This window comes from Leptopilina boulardi, unplaced genomic scaffold (assembly GCF_019393585.1).
Source record: "Leptopilina boulardi isolate dan_hultmark-lab unplaced genomic scaffold, ZJU_Lbou_2.1 LbouV2_40, whole genome shotgun sequence".
Classification (NCBI taxonomy): domain Eukaryota; kingdom Metazoa; phylum Arthropoda; class Insecta; order Hymenoptera; family Figitidae; genus Leptopilina; species Leptopilina boulardi.
In genome coordinates, this window is record NW_026137974.1 from 370050 (window position 1) to 388566 (window position 18517).

At 21.9% G+C, this 18517-nt stretch overlaps 1 protein-coding gene across 2 annotated transcripts in view; it reads right to left on the reverse strand.

The window, feature by feature from the left end:
- Window positions 1-2096: 2096 nt before the first annotated feature.
- The window catches only part of LOC127289233 (tyrosine-protein phosphatase 10D-like), a 68904-nt gene continuing 52483 nt past the window's right edge, over window positions 2097-18517 (reverse strand). Inside the window, exons 7-20 of one of the 2 annotated variants that reach the window (XM_051317040.1) lie at window positions 17994-18166; window positions 17394-17757; window positions 16765-17034; window positions 14389-14697; window positions 13696-13974; window positions 12291-12700; window positions 9752-10129; window positions 8719-8911; window positions 6721-6889; window positions 6191-6443; window positions 5735-5992; window positions 5077-5461; window positions 3896-3985; window positions 2097-3058 (exon numbers count right to left, since the gene is read on the reverse strand). In XM_051317040.1, the coding sequence (XP_051172997.1) occupies window positions 3924-3985; window positions 5077-5461; window positions 5735-5992; window positions 6191-6443; window positions 6721-6889; window positions 8719-8911; window positions 9752-10129; window positions 12291-12700; window positions 13696-13974; window positions 14389-14697; window positions 16765-17034; window positions 17394-17757; window positions 17994-18166 (3503 nt within the window). In that variant the 3' untranslated portion in view covers window positions 2097-3058; window positions 3896-3923. The remainder of the gene's footprint in view (window positions 3059-3895; window positions 3986-5076; window positions 5462-5734; window positions 5993-6190; window positions 6444-6720; window positions 6890-8718; window positions 8912-9751; window positions 10130-12290; window positions 12701-13695; window positions 13975-14388; window positions 14698-16764; window positions 17035-17393; window positions 17758-17993; window positions 18167-18517) is intronic. The other variant, XM_051317041.1, reaches the window with a different exon arrangement.

The following is an 18517-nucleotide window of genomic DNA, read 5'->3' on the forward strand; positions in this document are numbered from 1 at the left end:
GGAAATGTCACTTAAGAGAACGACCATATATATGGAGAGCACTTAATTTTCGATATGTCAGTAACAGATGACGGATACATGGAGTATTTGAAAACAAGGTTGGCTGATCTGAAGAGGAGCAACCAAAGGTCGGCGACAGGACAAGTTATTAATACGGAGCGCAACAGTTGATGGAAAATCGGAAGACGATGTTTCAACCATTTGCAGTGAATATTAATTAATACTAGCAATAGTGTCTACAGAATTGCTGGATTAATATCGTATAATAGAGTTAAGGAACATTAAACATCTTTTATTCGCCAAACTGGAAACTTTATGATGACCTAAAGAATGTTAGAATAAAGCCAAAAGATGATAAGAAAGTTAACCCTCACGTTCTGTATTATGTCTCGACGTAGTTTTCAATGCTTTATGTAATGAGTGATTGAATGTTTCTATTGCAATGTCCATTACAATATTTGTGAATTCTTTGTATGTTTTTTTTGTTTTGAATTTTTTATTTATTTTATAATTTTATTGACTCAATTTTTTTTATATTTTTGTATAAATTTTCTTAAATATTTTATATTTAAGATATATAATCTTAATAATTATAAATATATAATCAATATTAGCAATCTACAAACTTGCTGGATTGATATCGTATAATAGCCACAAAATAAAATGATAAAAATATGTACCCTCACGCTCTGTATTATGTCTTAACGTTGTTTTCAATGCCGTATGTATCTAAACATCATCTTGTTCACAAGATTTTTCGCTTTTTGGAACCTCAAGGTCTTCTATAAAATCATGTAATTGATACTAATTTATTAATTCCAAAAGAGGATTGGAAAGTTTTGCTTTAGAGAAAAATCTACAACGATTGCAGATCATAAACTACTCTTAATTATCCTTGGAGTAAAATTTTTTTTTTTTTAAATTTTAGGAACAAACTGAATTAGTTTGTTCCATTTAGTTTTTATTCCATCAAAATCTGATTCAAATTATGCAACACTTATGGAATTTTATAAAGAAAAAAAAACGCGGTTCTGATTTAAAAGGAGTCGTTAATTTAAGACCAAAAAAATCGGAGGACACATTATTTAATTGCACAATAATAAAAAAAATGCAGATAAATATATGCTGCAATAATAATGAGATGCTAGGAGGTTCAGTGGATGAAAAAAATGAATTTAGTAAAAAAAAGGGAATTAAGTAAAAAAAAAGTGAATATAGTGAGAAAAAAATATATAAATATAGTGAAAATATTAAATAAAAGAATTAAATAAAAATAAACAAGTGGAAAACAAAATTTAAAGAATCTAAACACCAGAAAAAAGTTAAATTAAAAAAAAAATTGCGTCCCCAAAAATACGTAATTACTTTTTTTAAAAAAAGTACCATCCTCTCTTTTTTTACACTCACACACACAAATACAACAAACACTCAAGCTCATTGATTTTTATCTCGCGAGATTCTTTGCAAGCTTTAACGATTAACGATTAACAATAGTGATGCTCATTTCAAAACATATGAATATTTTCTAAAAGAAAAAAAAGGAATATTAAGTTCCAATTTTCAGTTTTTCAAAATTGTAAAATTCGAATTTCTTTTTAACCGTTTTTTTCAAGTAAAATTAATATTTGAAACGAATTTTTTAAAATAGAAGAATTTTTATATTTTCCTATTTAAATACAAGATAAAAAAAATATAAAAATTCTTCTATTTCGAAAATTCGGTTCCAAATATAAACAAAAATATTAAAATTTGAATCTATTTTTTTTAGAAAATATTCACACGTTCTATAATTTTTTTTTTATACAATTTTTAGTGCACATCCTATTTTTTTTGTCTTTTTGTACACATCATATACAAAAGTTAAGTACAAGAATCTAAAATTCTCCCTTTTTTTTGAAAAATGGATTTTTGAGAAAAAGAAAGAAAAAAAAGTAAAAAGAATTTGTCTTTCATTATTATCATATATTTTTTAATAAAAAAAAAATCACACGATTAAAAAAGAAATAAAAGCGATAAAAATTATTTTCCAATAAATTTTTCTTTTCTTTTTTTCTCTTTTTATCTATAAAAAAAAATGAAAAAAAATGAAAAAATCCATTTTTATCAAGGGAGATGATATGATTATGGCGTTTTAAGAAGATGCGAGTTTCTTGTTCCCACTGACTCGATTTTTTTTTTGTTAAGTTTATTTTTTTTTAATGAAAGAAAAATCGATCGTTTATAAAGAGATTCTAGGCGCAACGATTTTTTTAAAAATCGTTATTGGCTTCTTTGTTTTTTTTTTGTAAAATATGCACAATTCCTGGACGGACAGAGAGAGAGAGAGAGATATTGAGATCAACTGGAAGAGAAAAATTAAATTACGAGATTTTTCGACAAATGAAAAATCGTCCAGTTTGTCATTTGTTTTTAGTTTTTAAAACTTTTTTCAAATATTTTTTTTTTTATAAAAGATTTATTTAAGAAATGTTTATGTAATTGACTTTTTTTAAAAATTGTTTTTTTATTTAAAAATTGAAAATTTTTAAAATTTTCCATTAGGTTTTTTGTGAAAAACATTTTTTTTTCTCTCTTTCAAATTATTATAATATTCTCGAAAATTCTTTTTTTAAATATACATATATATAATATATGTATATATAGATTTGTTTTAAAAAATTATTTTATTTTTTGACTATTTTTCTTTCTTTCTTTATCTTTTCCTTTTTTTTTCCTTCGTAATTTCTTTATTTATCCATTTCCCTTTTTCGAATTTTTTCTTTCCCTCTTTTTATCTAATTTTTTATTTCCTTTTTTCGAGAAAAAGAAATAAATTTTCCCTAATTTCCTATCGAATTTTTTCAAAAAAAAAAAAAAATTCATTTTCCGTCCTTGTTGAAAAGACAATTATTTTTTTTTTTTGCCCACGTGTTTTGTGTCTCTTTGTTTTCCATTTTCTTTCATATCCACAATTTGTGCCCGCGAATAAATCCAAGATTTCCTCTTGTTTCTTGACTGAATTAAATATCAGCTTTCAAAAAATGTTTTCACATTCCTGACTCAGCGATTCCCTCGTCATCTATAAAAGAAATCAAAAAAACAAAAAAAGTTGATTAATGATATTTGCGTTTCTCTACGAAATGCTTATTCGCGTTGAGATTTCATGCTCTATAAGTTAAATATATATATATATATAGAAAATCTAATAAATCTTCGTTCTCTGTCAAATTCGCAAGCATTAAAACATTAAAATAACGAGCAGTTAGTTTAGTGAAATATGATTATGACAATTTTAACATAAAATATAAATATACATTTATACATTACACTGGAAGTATATTTTGTTTATCAAAAAGATAATAATTATTTCATGCAATTAAAAAAAAAATCGTAAAGTAAATTTTAATTATTATTGAAAGTGACATAAATTGAAATAAAATGGAAAAAAATAATAAAGAAAATAGAAATTAAATTTTGTTTTTAAAAACATCAAATAGGTGAAACATTAAATTTATTTTTGAAACAAATAAAATTTTCTAAATCTATGTTTTATTTTTAAAATATAAATGCAGGCAAACAATAATTATTAAAATTCTAATTTCTAGTATAAATTTTCACCTAATCTAATTATTTCCATACATTTTCAAATATCATAAAGAATTTTTTTTTTCGGAATAATTATTTGTACCTTAAAAAATCAAAAATAAAAAAAAAAGATAAAGCCATTGTCATTTGCAGGCAAGAATTTTAATGAAGCATGCATCAGTTTACTCCAAAAAATTTTGTTCAAAATTTTTCCTTCTGATAAAATAGAAAAATTCTATAAATATAAATTTTTTTTTATAAATATAAATTATATATTTATAAACTAATTAAAAGCGTGCAGAGAAAGAAAGCGTCAGCGGCACATTATTACCATCGGAGTAGTTTTCGCAGTTCGAAGGTCACCTCTCCTTCTCATCATCCCCTGGACATTTAGTATTTTCGACTGAACTTTGATTCTTTCCTAAATTCAGAGTTCGAAAAATTGTTTGGAAAATGTTTTTTTTTCTTTTTTCTTAATTTTATTTGCAAAATTTTGGAAAAAAAAATAAAAATAATAATAACAAAATAGATAAAATAATATAACAAAATAAATAAAATAACAAAAATAATATAACGAAATTAATATTATACAAAAAAAATATAATATAATAACCAAAATAGTAGAAAAAAAATAATAAAATATTAAATGAAATAATAATGAAAATATTATATTAAAAAAAAAAAATAAAACGAGAGAAAAAAATCAGTAAACGAATTTTTGGCTATCAAATCCTAAAATCGAAATATCGAAAAATAACGAAACTTTCACCTGCATATGACAATAAAAAAAAATTCTATGTTCAAATAAGAAAATCGCGGACAAATTGTAAATTATTGTACCAAAAAAACAAAAAAAAGGGGAAAAAGCGAGAAATCACAAACACCTCCATTTAATTTGAAAGAAACCATCACCAATTATTATAGACTCAAAACAAGAGTAAGAAACAAAATTAATTTTTTTTTTTTTGTTATCCATATAGAGACCAACACATAAGAGAAAATGATCGACATTTAAAAATAAAATACAAATAATTTATCTTAAAACAAAATGGAAATTAAAACCAAAATTAAATTAAATGATAATTTTAAAAAAAGAATTGAAATTAAAACCAAAATTAAATTAAACGATAATTAAAAAAAAAATTGAAATTAAAACCAAAATTAAATTAAACGATAATTAAAAAAAAACAAAATTGAAATTAAAACCAAAATTAAATTAAACAATAATTAAAAAAAAAAACAAAATAGAAATAAAAACCAAAATTAAATTAAACAATAATTTCTAAAAAAACAAACTGAAAATTAAAATCAAAATTAAATTAAGCAAATAATTTCTAAATCAAAAATAGAAATTAAATAAAAAATTAAAATATAATTAATTAAATTATATACATAGAATTAAAAAAATTCTATTTAATAGAAATAAAATAGAAAATTAATAAACCAAATTGAAATTTTTGAAGAAAAAAAAAGAATCATTTTTAAAGAAAGAAAAAAAAAATGAAATCTCACCCTCAAAACCTTGATTATCATGAATTTCACGTGGTGGTCCAGTTGTGTCTTGACCCTCCAATACTGCCAATAAACATTGATGAATGCAAATATATTGCTGTTCAGTTTGTACCATCCAAACTCTCTCCTTTCTCATTGCCCAAACAATTCCAAAAATATCAACATAATCGGATACTAATATTTGTTGCAATATCCTGTCCAATGTTATAAATGTACCACTACGTCCAACTCCAGCGCTACAATGAACAACAATTGGCCTCTGATCAGGTCGTACACGTTCTCTAAATGCACGAACAAATCTCGCCAATGTTTGCGGTGGACTAGGAACGCCAAAATCTGGCCACGTTGTAAAATGAAAATGTTGAATGACTCGCTTTGAATCGCCCTGAAAAAATTACGGGAAAAAAAATTGAATTTTTTACAATATAAATATTTCGTTATTTTTTTTAAATTCATTTAAAATATAATTATATTTTTTTTAACGTTTCAATTTTTCAATTAGTAAAAAAAATAAAATAATAATATAAAATAAATTTTATATTCTAACAAATAAAATAAGTATTTCATTATTTTCATTTCATTTTTATTTTTATTTCATTTTTATTTTATTTTTATTTCCTTTTTATTTTATTTTTATTGTTTTAAAAAAATGACTTACCCTACAGAGCATAAATTCAGTAATACTCCAATCGGGATAGTGTGAGTCGTTCAAAATTGTAACACATATGTCGCCATAATAAACCGGAAGTGTATCAACTGGCCAATAGTGATCGCATTTTTCACGACCCTTTTCAATGCAACGCGTTAACATTACAATTGCACGACTATTACTTTCCCAAACCATTCGCCAAAAATCGTCCCTAGTTGAATGCAAAGGACCTTGCGTGACTATAAATTCCCTCGGGGAATTGTGACCCTAAAAAAATGAAAACCAAAAATTAGATTTTATTTTTTTTTTTTTTCAATTTTAGTTCAGAAATTATATATTTTTTTTAACTACATTTTTAATTAAAAGCAATATCAATATTAATTTTTAATTGGAACAAAATGAAAAAAAATTCTTTATTTATTTTTTTTTTTTTACAAAATACAGAAAAATACACAGGAAACTTACAGGAACATAATTGGCATTAATGTAATCAGAACCCTCTTCATCGTCGACTGGTTGCAATTTAAATCTGCTATGATCGTATGGTAAAATATTTGTAAAACGATTCTTTGGTCGATTGCAGGGCAAATCAGCAGCGCTAAACGGTTGATCTCTACCCACAGGTTTTAATTCTTCGAATTCTTCCGAAAATCGAAAATCAGAATCCGCTGACATTATTCGATAATGTTCGGCAAAATTCTCCACTCGAATTGGACGACTTTAGACAAAAAAAAAAGAGTTTTTAAATTTATTTTTTATCGACACTAAATTATATAAAAAAAAAAAATAATAATAAGAAACAAAAAGAAAAAATAAATATTATTAGTTATTATTTTATAAATAAAATAAATTCCAAATAAATAAATTAAAAAATCAATTTATGAATTAAACAAGCAAAAAAAAAAAATTTGTAGAAAACTAAAAAATTAAAACAAAAATTGAAAAATAATAATAATTAATTGAAATATAATTTTTTTTCTAAAATAAAATGTTACCTGGTTTCAATGACACTATCAGGCAATGATAAATCGTCCGTTACTCTTGTCTCAGTTGTTTTTCTCCCCTGATTACGTCGTCGTCTGACAATCAATCCAATTCCAAGTAATGACAACAGCAAAACAATTGGCACAGTTACACCAACAATAATTGCGGTATTGTCCTTATCTGCTCAAAAAAAAAAAAAACGGGAGAAGAAAAATTAATTTTAAATTTTTCTAAAAGAAAATAGATAATTTTTGTTAATTAAAAAATTTTTAATTATAATTTTTTTTTTCTTTTTTTTTAAACAATCTACTTATCTACTCGCTACCGGCAAGATTTTTCACTCTTACCTGCCAGCAGCAATCCTTATGGGCGAGGCATGTGCACGAATAAAAGCATGAATTTAGCAAAATCTGTCGCTACTTTACTATTTTTTTTCTTTTTTTTTATTTCTTTCTAAACGATATTTTAAATCGTTTTTTTTTTTATTCATTCATTCGTTTTATTTTTACATTTTAAATTAAATAATTTATTAAATTAATAAAAATTAGATTTTTTGTACTTTTTAAATACATTTTTTTTTGTTGTTAATCTTTTTTTTATTCAAAATAAAAAAATTTTCAAAAATAGAAAAAAACATTAAAAAATAGAAAAAAAATTAAATAAATACCAGAAAATACTGAAAAATACAAAAAAAAATAATAAAAAATCCCAAAAATAGAAAAAAATTAACAAAAAATAGTAAAAATACTAAAAAAATAAAAAAAAATACTAAAAAATACTAAATAAATACCAGAAAATACTAAAAAGTACTAAAAAATGATAAATAAATAACAGAAAATACTAAAAAATACTAAAAAGTAATAAAAATTCCCAAAAATAGAAAAAAATTAATAAAAAATAGTAAAAATACTAAATAAATAACACAAAATAGTAAATATTACTAAAAAAGTACTAAAAATAGTAAAAAAATAATAGAAAATACAAAAAAATTCACAAAAAATAATAAAAATACTAAATAAATAACAGAAAATACCAAAAAGTACTAAAAAATAATAAAAAATTCCCAAAAATAGAAAGAAATTAACACATAAATAACAGAAAATATTAAAAATTACTAAAGAGTACTAAAAAATAATAAATAAATAATAGAAAATACTAAAAATTACTAAAAAAGTACTAAAAAATAGTAAATAAATAACAAAAAATAATAAAAAATTCCCAAAAATAGAAAAAAATGGTAAAAATATTAAATCAATAACTGAAAATACTAAAAAGTACTAAAAAACAGCAAAAATACTAAATAAATAACAGAAAATACTTTAAAATTCCCAAAAATAGAAAAAAATACTAAAAAGTACTAAAAATTAGTAAATAAATAACAGAAAATACTAAAAAATAGTTAAAATACTAAAAAATTTTAAATAAATACAAAAAAATTCCCAAAAATAGAAAAAAATTTATAAAAAATAGCAAAAATACTAAATAAATAACAGAAAATACTAAATGTTACTAAAAAGTACTAAAAAATAGTAAATAAATAACAAAAAATACTGAAATATTACCAAAAATAGAAAAAAATAGTAAAAATATTAAATTAATAACAGAAAATACCAAAAAGTACTAAAAAACAGTAAAAATACTAAATAAATAACAGAAAATACTAAAAAATACAAAAAAGTAATAAAAATTCCCATAAATAAAAAAAAATACTAAAAAATTTTAAAAATACAAATTAAATACTAGAAAATACTAAAAAATCAAAAAAAAAAAAAATGAAAATAATGAAAAAATACGAGAAAGTACTAAAAAATCACAAAAAAATAAAATAATAATAATAATAAAAAAACAGTAAAAAAATAAAATATTAAAAAAGTAAAAAATAAATAATTAATATCGAATAAATGAATAATTACAAACAAAAAAAAAATTACATAAATTCTTCTCCGGAGGGAAAAATAAAGAAAATACGAATGATAATACATAATTTCTGTTTTTTCATTGACTCTCACCTGTTTGAATTGGAAAACTGTAACTGGTATCCGTGAACTTATCAGGAGCAGTGAAAGCTCTCACTTTGACACGATAAGTTGATCCCGACTTAAGTGGACCATTACAGTAACCAGGTTTATTGTCACAATTTTCTGATCCAATCGTAAAATCCTCCACTGATCCATTCTTGAACGGATAATACGGCTCCATAATCTACAAAAAATGAGAAAAATCAAATATTTTCGCAAATTAAAAAAAAATGGAAAAACTATGAAAATTATAATTTAAATAAAAATTTATTAGTAATAAATAATAATTAATATTAATAAAATTCTGAATTTTTTTCCCTAAATATAAAAAATTGTTCAATTCTCCAAGTCTTAAGTCTAGTTTTTTTTTTTTTTTTAAAAAAATACCTTAAATAAAAATTGTCCAGTTCGATTGATCAAATTATGAAAAATATCCATATTTTCCTGAAAGATTCACGTTGTAATAAATAAAAAAAAAAAATAAAAAATAAATAAATATACAAATTGGCACTATTGGCCTTATCTCACACGATGCGTAATAATAATAATTGTCCTTACTTATTTTCGAGGTAAAACACATACAAGATCGCGATCTGCGTGCGCACTAAAGAATTAACTCGTGATCAGAATAAATCGACGAATCGGTAATTAGACTTTTTTTTAATATATACTATATATATACATAAACCTCCAGTGCCGCTATTATTTTATCTTAAACCCCCATCTTTTTCTCTTTTCCCATATCTTTTTAGAAATATTTTTCCAATTTTTTACACTTATTCAAAAAGTAAATTCAATTTTCAAACTTAAAATTACGAATTACAAAAATGTTTCTATTTTTATAAAATAATAAATTAATAAAAAAAAAAGAATAAAAAAATCAAAAAAAATTCGATTTCTTGCACCAAATATTAATATTCTATTACAAAAAATCAGTTTTGTTATAATTTAAGAACGAAAATTAAGGTCAAAGAATAAAATTCTTTTTTTTAATTGTTATAAATTACATAAAATATTTATTTACCTGATATGGTGGCCATATACTGTATGCCTGAACATCTCTCCATCTTGGCATTTCAAGACCAGATGCATTTTTACTATCGTCTTCGGCGACAATTATTGTGTACGATGTCACAGCACCATTTTGATCGCTAAAATAATTTTTTCTAAAACGAATTTGTATTGTTGTACTGCTGCGACAAACTTCAGATGGCACAACTTGCGTTGGTGGTTTTGGCGGTGCCAATATTGGCATTTTTTGCTTCCAAATTACCTCGGGACCAAAACCAATTTTTGTTTCGGCTTGAATTTTAAAAACATAAGTTTTTCCTGGTATCAAATTTTTGATAATGCCACGAAATTCATTTGGTCTAAAATCACGTGTTTGCGAATGCGATGAACCCTAATTAGAGAGAGAGAAAAAAAAACAAAAATTAGTTCAGTTTTTACCAATTATTATTATTTTTTTTTTTTACTATTTTTAAATTAATTTTTACTATTTTTGACTATTTTTAACAATATTTATCATATTCTTAACTATTTTTTAACTATTTTCAAATATTTTTAACCATTTTTAATTATTTTTAACAAGAATTTCAAAATATACAAAATAATACAAAAATAATTAAAAAAAAAGAAATAACAAAAAATGGAAAAATACAAAAATTAAAGAAGAGAAAATTAAAAAAAGAGAAATACAAAAAAATAATAAAGATTGTTTAAAAAAAACAATAATATACTAAAAACTAATAAAACTACTAAAAAATACTAAATAAATACTAGAAAATACTAAAAAATAGTAAATAAATAACAAAAAATACTAAAAAATACTAAAAAGTACTAAAAAATATTAAAAAATAATAAAAAATAGTAAATAAAAAACAGAAAATACTAAAAAATTCAAACAAATACTAAAAAGTACTGAAAAATAGTAAATAAATAACAAAAAATACTAAAAAGTACTAAAAAATAGAAAATAAATAACAAAAAATACAAAAAAGTACGAAAAAATAGTAAATAAATAACAGAAAATACTAAAAAATACTAAAAAGTATTAAAAAATAGTAAATAAATAACAAAAAATACTAAATAGTACTAAAAAATAGTAAATAAAAAACTGAAAATACTAAAAATACTAAAAAGTGCTAAAAAATACTAAAAATAGTAAATAAATAACAAAAGAATACAAAAAAATTTCCAAAAATAGAAAAAAAAACTAAAAAATACTAAAAAATAGTAAATAAAAAACTGAAATTACTAAAAATACTAAAAAGTGCTAAAAAATACTTAAAAATACTAAAAATAGTAAATAAATAACAAAAGAATACAAAAAAATTTCCAAAAATAGAAAAAAAAACTAAAAAGTACTAAAAAATAGTAAAAATACTAAATAAAAAACAGAAAATACTAAAATCTACTAAAGAATAGTAAAAATATTTAATAAAAACCAGAAAACACAAAAAAATAATCAAAATAGTAAAAAAATACCAGAAATTACTAAAAAAAATAGAAAAAAATACTAAACAATACTAAAAAATAGTAAAAATATTTAATAAATACCAGAAAATAATAAATTTAGTAAAAAAATATCAGAAATTACTAAAAAATAGTTAAAAATAGTAAAGGTAGTAAATAAATTCCGGATAAATACTAAAAAATAATAAAAATAGTAAAAAAATAGAAAAAAATAACAGAAAATACTAAAAAATAGTAAAAGTATTAAATAAATGCCAGAAAATATAAAGAAATAAAAAAAATGTAAAAAAACAGAAATTACTAAAAAATAGAAAAAAAATACTAAACAGTAATAAAAAATAGTAAAAATATTTAATAAATACCAGAAAATACAAAAAATAATAAAAATAGTAAAAAAATTACCAGAAATTACTGAAAAATAGGAAAAAAATAGAAAAAGTAGTAAATAAATGCCGGAAAGTACTAAAAAATAGTAAAAAATAGAAAAAATAACAGAAAATACTGAAAAATAGTGAAAGTATTAAATAAATTCCACAAAATACAAAGAAATAATAAAAATTGTAAAAAAAATACCAGAAATTACTAAAAAATAGAAAAAAATACTTTGAAAAAATTGTAAAAGTAGTAAATAAGTGCCAGAAAATATAAAAAAATAATAAAAATACCAAAAAAATAGAAAATATACTGAATAAATACCAGAAAATACTAAAAAATATAGAAAGTATTAAATAAATGTCAAAAAATACCAAAAAAAATTACATAAAAATAATAAAGCAAAAAAATATAAAAACACTAAAAATTGAATACGAAATTAAAAAAAACATAAATGACTCAAAAAATACAAAATTGAAAAAACGAATAAAAAAGAAAATTTGTTTTTCAAAAAAAACCTGATTCAATTCAAAGAGACGTGAAAAATGAAACTCTATATATTTTTTGCTAGAACAACAGGACAAGACTGAAAAAAAAATTAATAGTGCCAAGGCAAATGGAATTTTACTCGTCATGAACATTATTGATGAGTAAAGTAAAAAAAAGAGAGAAAAAAATAAAAAAAAAAAAAGAGAGAAAAACAAAATCTTAGTCACCTCCATGCCATAAATGATGCTGAACTTGCGTATGATGCCATTTTGATCTTGACTTGGTAGCGACCATTCAAAGCTGATGTCACTTGGTTGAATATCAGTGGGATTAAATTTATCAACCCTCCCAGGAAAAGATTCACTTGTCGTGAAACTTGCACTTATTGGATTTGATCTACGTAAATAATTTGATTCAGTACCCGATCTCACCACAAGGGTGAATGTATAATTTCTATGTGGTTTCAAATCCGATATTGTAATTGCATTTCCTGATGTTATATTTTGTACATAATTCCCATCGGTATTAATATATTGCACTTCAAATGCATCATATTCACCACGTGGTATATCCCATGTGAGAGTTATTTTTGTGTCATTTAATTCTAATGCATGAATCGCTGTCACTGGCTCTGGATCTGTAAATTTTTTTTCCAAATTTCAATTCTTTATTTATTATTATATAAAAAATAAAACAAAAATCTAAATATTCTAAAAAAAGAAATAATTTTACCAATTTTAAATTAAATTTAAAAAAAAGAAATATTTTCCAAAAAAGAGAAAACAAAAAATATGTTTATTTTTTTTAGATGAAAAATTTGTGACAAAAAAAAAATTATTTCATATTTTCCGGTGAATTTTCCTGCAAGTTGGAAAATCTAATTGGAGTATATTCGCGCATTGTCAAGATGAAAATGAATAAAAAATCAGGAAAAGGATTCATAATAATATTTGACTTGCAAATTTTAATGGCACGTTATGTGGCATTGCAGTGTTGCATCAAGTGGAGATTATGCCCCAACGTTATAATTTCCATTATTCAAACAATTTACAAGGGAAAAAAAATTTTGTTTTTTTTTTAATAAACATTCATATGAAGAGAAAAATATGAAAATATAATGCTTGGTGATGAATAAATTTCTTCTTTTTTCTTATCACCTTTTACTAAACAGAGACAAATCACTGGAAAATTTTATTGGCGATAAAAGAGAAGAAGAAAATTTTTTTTATTACAATTATATATATTATACAATTTTTATAATTAAAATAAAATTACAAAAGAAGAAAAATTTACATTAATTTATTTTCATATTTCAAATTTTCCATTGAATTTAATTTAGTAGAATTTTTAATTAATTGAATTACCAATGAATTTTTATTTAATGCAATTTTCCAAAAGAATTTTTAAAATAAATTACTAAATTGATTATTAGAATAAATCAATTAAGCGAAATTTTTATTTAAATTTTAACAAAATATTTATATGAATCAATTTCAATTTTTTTTTAAATTTCAACGAAAAATAATTATATTTTCAGTTAAATATTTAAAAAAATTTTTTTAAAAAACAATAATTAATTAATTTCACTCCACAGGCAAGGGGAAAAAAAATTGATTTTTTTTTTCTACTCACAGAGACGATCTTGACGAAATAGTGGACGACTCTCGACATTTTCGCTGACGGTCCACATTGTCACATTGTAGAGCCTACCTGGTATTAATCCAGAGAAAGTCACCTTTGTATCGGGATCAGTCAATGGTTTTTCCTTAGTCGTATTAATTTTATCGCTTATACGAAATCGATATAAATCAAAGCGTGAGGATAAAATTGGCGTTGGCGTGTATCTTAATGTCAATGAATCTGGTAAATCGCGATCCACAACAACAACAACTTCCGATTGAATCAAAGGCACTGAATTTTTTAGAAAGCGAAAAATTAGTCACAAAAAAAAAAAATTTTCAAACAGGATTTTCAAAAATAGAAAAAAAATCTTTGCAAAAAAATGCAATATTCAAAAAATAATATTCTTATTGAATTATTATTATAATTATAGTATTTTCGAAAAAAAAATTGTATAATATAAAATTATTTATTATAAAAATAGAAAAAAATTATATTCAAATTTTTTTTTTATTTGCAGAAAAAAAGAAAATTACAAATTATTATAAAAATTGTATTTTTTTGCAAGGTTAAAAAATGGAGAAAATGTTAATAATAAAAAAATATTTTCCAAACGGAAAAACCAAACAAAAAAATTGTGTGTGAAATAAAAATCAATTATTTGGGGGAAAAAATAGAAGAAATTTTTGTCGAGAATTTACTTACTTGTTCTTGTTGTTAAATTTGTTATATCACTGACAAGATCATATGAGACAGTGAATATACTAAAAAAATATTTTACACCCGGCATTAAATCACTAATGAGAATTTTCTCCGTGTGAATGATATTTTCATCGTAACCAATTGCAGCAATTTCACTGCTTTCCGATGCATTTTTAAATCTTACATCATCGGGATTATCAATTGGCCACCATTTCATTGCATAAAATTCAATTCTTCCCTCAGGTCTTGGCCATTCAAGTGTCACATTTGTCGAATCAATTACTGGATTTACATTTAATACCGGATTTGGTCCTTGGAAAAAAAGGGAGAAAAAGAAAAAATTGTAATTACATATAATTTCATCATAGCAAAAATTACAAATATATTTTAATTTTATATTTACAGAATTATTTTTATTTTTTGGGTAATTTTTTTTTTTTTGAATTTAGTATATTTTTCTATTTTACAAAATTTTTACTTTCAATTAAATAAATAAAAGGTTTTTTATTTTTAACGAATTTTTTTTCCCTGCGCCAAAAAGGAGTTTTTTTTATGAAAAAAAAGAAAAAAGAATTCCAGAGAAAATACTAAAAAATAATAAAACTACTAAAAAATACTAAATAAATACCAGAAAATACTACAAAATATTAAAAATACTACAAAATAGTAAAAAATAGTAAAAAAATACCAGAAAATACAAAAAATAATAAAAAAAAGTAAAAAAATACCAGAAATTACTAAAAAAAAATACAAAAAAGTAAAAAAATACTAAATAAACACCAGAAAATACAAAAAATAATAAAAAAAAGTAAAAAAAAATACCAGAAATTACTAAAAAAAAAGAAAAAAAATACAAAAAAATAATAAAAATAGTTTTAATAAATACCATAAAATACTAATAAATAATAAAACTACTAAAAAATACTAAATAAATAACAGAAAATACTACAAAATATTATAAATACTACAAAATAGTAAAAAATAGTAAAAAAATACCAAAAAATACATAAAATAATAAAAAAAGTAAAAAAATACCAGAAATTACTAAAAAATAGAAAAAAATAGTAAAAGTACTAAATAAATGACAGAAAATAATAAAAAATAGTAAAACCAGTAAAAAATAACAGAAAATACTGAAAAATATTAAAAATATTAAATAAATATCAAAAAATACAAAATATAAAAAATAGAAAAGAAATACCAAAAATTACTATAAAATAGAAAAAAAAACTAAAAAAATAATAAAAGTGGTAAATAAATGCCAGAAAACACTAAAAAAAATAATAAAAGTAGTAAAAATAGTAAAAAATACCGGAAAATACTAAAAAATAGTAAAAATATTAAATAAATGCCAGAAAATACAAAGAAATAATAAAAATAGTAAAAAAAAAACAGAAAATACTAAAAAATAGTAAAAATATTAAATAAATGCCAGAAAATACAAAGAAATAATAAAAATAGTAAAAAAAACAGAAATTACTAAAAAATAGTAAAAATAGTAAAAGCTAGTAAAAAAAATAACAGAAAATACAAAAAATAATAATAATACTAAAAAATTACTATAAAATAGAAAAAAATACTAAAAAAAATAGTAAAAGTAGTAAATAAATGCCAGAAAATACTAAAAAAAATAATAAAAATAGTAAAAATAGTAAAAAATACCAGAAAATACTCAAAAATAGTAAAAATATTAAATAAATGCCAGAAAATACAAAGAAATAATAAAAATAGTAAAAAAAACAGAAATTACTAAAAAACAGGAGAAAAAAAACTAAACAATACTAAAAAAAATAGTAAAAATATTTAATAAATCCTCTAAAATATAAAAAATAATAAAAATAGTAAAAAAAAATACCAGAAATTACTAAAAAATAGAAAAAAATACCCCAAAAAAATTGTAAAAGTAGTAAATAAATGCCAGAAAATATAAAGAAATAATAAAAATAGTAAAAAAATACCAGAAATTACTATAAAATATAAAGAAATACTAAAAAATAGTACAAGTAGTAAATAAATACTAGAAAATACTAAAAAAAAAGAAAATAATAAAAATACCAAAAAAATAGAAAAAATACTGAATAAATACCATAAAATACTAAAAAATATAAAAAATATTAAATAAATGCCAAAAAATGCGAAAAAATAAATTATAAAAATAGTAAAAAAAAATATAAAAACACTAAAATTGAATACGAAATTAAAAAAAAACATAAATGACTCAAAAAATACAAAATTGAAAAAACGAACAAAAAAGAAAATTTGTTTTTCAAAAAAAAACCTGATTCAATTCAAAGAGATTCGACAGAGTAAATTTTCCTCGAAATAGGGTGATTTTTCTTTTTTTTTCGTAAGTGATAAGGGTGCGGTTTTGTAACTTACGAACTGTGTGGTTAACAAGAAGTGGATAGAGACTCTCAACTCCAAAACTGATAGTATTCACTTGAATTGTATATCGTTCGCCAGGCGTCATGTCAGCAACTTCCGCTTCCGTTTCTTTCACGCTTGGAAGTTTCACCCATCGTGGATCGTCTTCAGTTCGATATCTGATTGCATATTCGGAAAATATTGAATCTGTCGGCGCTTCCCAATGTACAAGCACCGTATTTGTTGACACTTTTTCAACACTCAAATTTCTCGGCGGATGCGGCACTAGATAATAAAAATAAATAAATAAATATTTTATAATTCTTTAATTTTTAGTATTTACAAAAGGCAAATTTTTTTTTTTTTGCCAAATATTTCCAAATGTTTATTCAGCTTACTGTTGTAACAATTATTCAAGAAAAAAAAAATGAAATTACAAAATATTATTAGAAAAAAAGAAAAAAAAAAAAAAGTCCTTGACATTTAGGGCGGAAAAAAAAAATCTTTGCGTAAATTATATTTCTTTAACAAATAAGATTATTACAAAATCGATTCAATTGTCTGATATAAATTTTTTTTTCTTACTTGATTTATATAATATTGTAAACAAAGGAAAGATTGAAAAAATAAATTAATGTGCTTACAAACTGCTTGGAAATAATCATGAGGTTCACTTCTTAGGCCGTGACTGATGGCAAAGACCTTGACCTCATATCCGGCACCTGGATAAAGATCCTCGAGGACAATATGTGATTCAGTTGTTAATGTAGTTGCACTTTCACCAGTATCATTTCGATTGTGTGTTACTTCAAATTTTTCTTGACGTGAATTCACATCGCTCTTCCATGATATATTTAATCCTTTTTCAATTGATTTTAAATCCTCAATTATTGGACTCGATGGACGTGTTGCTTGATATAAAATTGTTTCATTTGATTCAATTTTATTGCTTATCGCTTGTACAATTATTGAATAATTTCTACCAGGTAGTAATGCCTCAAGTGTCACCTATTTTTTTTTGAATAAAAACAGAAAATTAAAATTTAATTTAAAAAAAAAAATTATTTTATTAAATTTTTTTACTAAAGATGTTTTTTTTAAATTAATTAATTTAGTGTATTATTTTATTTTGAAAAAAAGGAGAAAAATGTCTTTGAAGAAAAATTCCCCCCCAAAAAAAGTATCAAAAGAAGAAATAAATTAATTTCGATTTTGTAAATTATTATAAAAAAAAAATACATTACTCTTGTTTTATCTGTAATTAAACTGTTGCTATCGCCCCCAATTGTTGACTCTACTTCGTGATATTGAAGTTTATAACTATCTTGTGTACTGGAATTTTCTGGAGTCCAAGAAACTTCCACCATCCAAGTTCTTTCATCAATTTCCGCCCTAAGATCTCGAACTGGCAAAGGCTCTGTGATAAGAGGAAAAAGGCAAAATGACATTTTTTTCATTATAATTATTATTTTAAAATAAATAAATAAAAGGTTTTTTTATTTTTAACGAATTTTTTTTCCCTGCGCCAAAAAAGAGTTTTTTTTTTTTGATGAAAAAAAAAGAGAAAAGAATTCCAGAGAAAATACAAAAAATAATAAAAATAGTAAAAAAAATACCAGAAATTACTAAAAAATAGAAAAAAATACAAAAAAATAATAAAAATAGTAAAAAATAGTAAAAAATACCAGAAAATACTAAAAAATAGAAAAAAATACAAAAAAATAATAAAAATAGTTTTAATAAATACCATAAAATACTAAAAAATATT